Genomic DNA, 2,000 nt, shown 5'->3' on the forward strand with positions numbered 1-2,000 from the left:
GTATTGCATCACATTACTCACAATGGCTTATGACCTCAATTCTTTCAGTCAGTCAATAAATTACCATGGTCTGAAACACTTTCTTGAAGACTAAATCATGATTTCAATGTGCTTTTAGGGTCCAGCTGGTGAGAGAGGAGAGCAGGGTCAGCCTGGTCCACCTGGCTTCCAGGTACATTCAAATGAATATTCTACTGTTTTTCAATTGTGAAAGAGAAAACTGCACTCTTTTTAAATTACCGAAGCCGAACAAGGAATCAGGACTCAAAGAGTAATTATTTATTTAGTTAGGTTTCATGGGATCAGGGTTTTCTGAGAATTACTGTACTCTGTTTCTGCACAGGGTCTACCGGGGCCTACTGGAGCTTCTGGAGAGCCTGGTAAACCTGGTGACCAGGTGAGGATCACTTAAGATATTTGTTTTAATTCTCCATTTGTGCCTTTGAGATTTAATTAGTGACTTTAAGTATCCCAATTATGCTGAATTTCTCTTCTTTCTCTCTGTAGGGTGTTCCCGGAGAGGGTGGTGCTGCTGGTCCCACTGGACCAAGAGTGAGTCTCTATCTTTAATTAAGAAGACTCCTAATTATTACTGGAAATCAGCAGTAATGTGTCATTATACAAAAATAAGTCTTGCCTGTGCTTCTCTTAGGGTGAACGTGGTTTCCCTGGTGAGAGAGGAGGCGCTGGCCCTCAGGGTCTCCAGGGACCAAGAGGACTTCCAGGAACTCCCGGTACTGATGGACCTAAGGTGAGATCACATCTGACTGACATTGTGCTCTACTGTATTGTTCCATCTCAAATCTCTCCATTCTTCATTCTTAAGCTTCTTAAATAGTCAAATGAATGAATACCTTATTGTTCAAAAGTTTGTGGTTGGTAAGTTTTTAAAATGTTGAATTGCATTAATTTGATCAGAAGCACAGTAAAACAGCAGTATAGTGAGATATTATCATGTATTTTGACTTTGGCACAATCAGAAATCATTAAAATATGCTGATTTGGTGTTCATTTCTTATTATTATTGATGTTGAACACTTGTGCTGCTTAATATTTTACGTGGCTACTGTGATACCTTTTTAAAGATTCTTTGATGAATAGAAAGTTCAGCATTTATGTGAAATAGATATTTTGTAACAATATAAAAGGCTTGACTGTCATATGCATCCTGCACTGAACAAAAGTATTACTGACTTTAAAAATAATCTCTCAAATTCGCCCTCCCATCTCTGCTTGATTTCCAACAGGGTGCAATTGGACCAGCTGGTGCTGCTGGAGCTCAGGGCCCTCCTGGTCTGCAGGGCATGCCTGGTGAGAGAGGAGCTGTTGGAATCCCTGGATCTAAAGGTGACAGAGTAAGTGTCTTTAAAAACGGTACTCAGAGTTTACATAATCCTAAATTCATGGTATTAATCTACAGAATGACTGAGTGACTTACTGACTGCTTCATTTTATTAGGGTGACAGTGGAGAGAAAGGACCTGAAGGTGCTCCTGGCAAAGATGGTGCAAGAGTAAGTACTAATAAGACAGCAGATGTATGCAAATTGCTTACTTTTTCTTGCTTATCTTAAGTAATGATGTTTCTGACATTTTTTTTCACAGGGTTTAACTGGTCCAATTGGTCCACCTGGTCCTTCTGGTCCCAATGGCGCTAAGGTGAATGTCTCATCCAGTCGGTGGATGCTAAAATGATTTGAGGAGATTGTTTAATTCTCTTGTTCATTACTCTTTTTCTTTTCTCACAGGGTGAAACTGGTCCCATTGGTTCAATTGGTGCTCCTGGTGCTCGTGGTGCCCCTGTAAGCAAAACATTCATTTGTTTATTACAACTAGACAGCAAACAGAAAAAAAGAATGGAGTTGGTGGTTCTGTCATAAGTTTTAAAGGTTATCTTTAGACTTCTTCTTATTCATTATTCTTTCATCTTCCTGTTAGGGCGATCGCGGTGAGATTGGTGCACCCGGACCTGCTGGCTTTGCTGGACCTCCTGTAAGTAGAA

General features: G+C 40.2%; 1 protein-coding gene across 1 annotated transcript; it reads left to right on the plus strand.

Moving 5' to 3' along the window:
* Positions 1-118: 118 nt before the first annotated feature.
* LOC132136738 (collagen alpha-1(II) chain-like) lies at positions 119-1,990 on the plus strand (the record flags this gene model as incomplete). The annotated part of the gene is made up of 9 exons (XM_059547361.1): positions 119-172; positions 344-397; positions 508-552; positions 653-751; positions 1,248-1,355; positions 1,459-1,512; positions 1,604-1,657; positions 1,747-1,800; positions 1,937-1,990. Coding segments are annotated over 9 exons (576 nt in total), but the record flags the coding sequence as incomplete, so codon positions are not given.
* Between the last annotated feature and the right edge of the window lie 10 nt (positions 1,991-2,000).

This window comes from Carassius carassius, unplaced genomic scaffold (assembly GCF_963082965.1).
Source record: "Carassius carassius unplaced genomic scaffold, fCarCar2.1 SCAFFOLD_248, whole genome shotgun sequence".
NCBI lineage: Eukaryota > Metazoa > Chordata > Actinopteri > Cypriniformes > Cyprinidae > Carassius > Carassius carassius.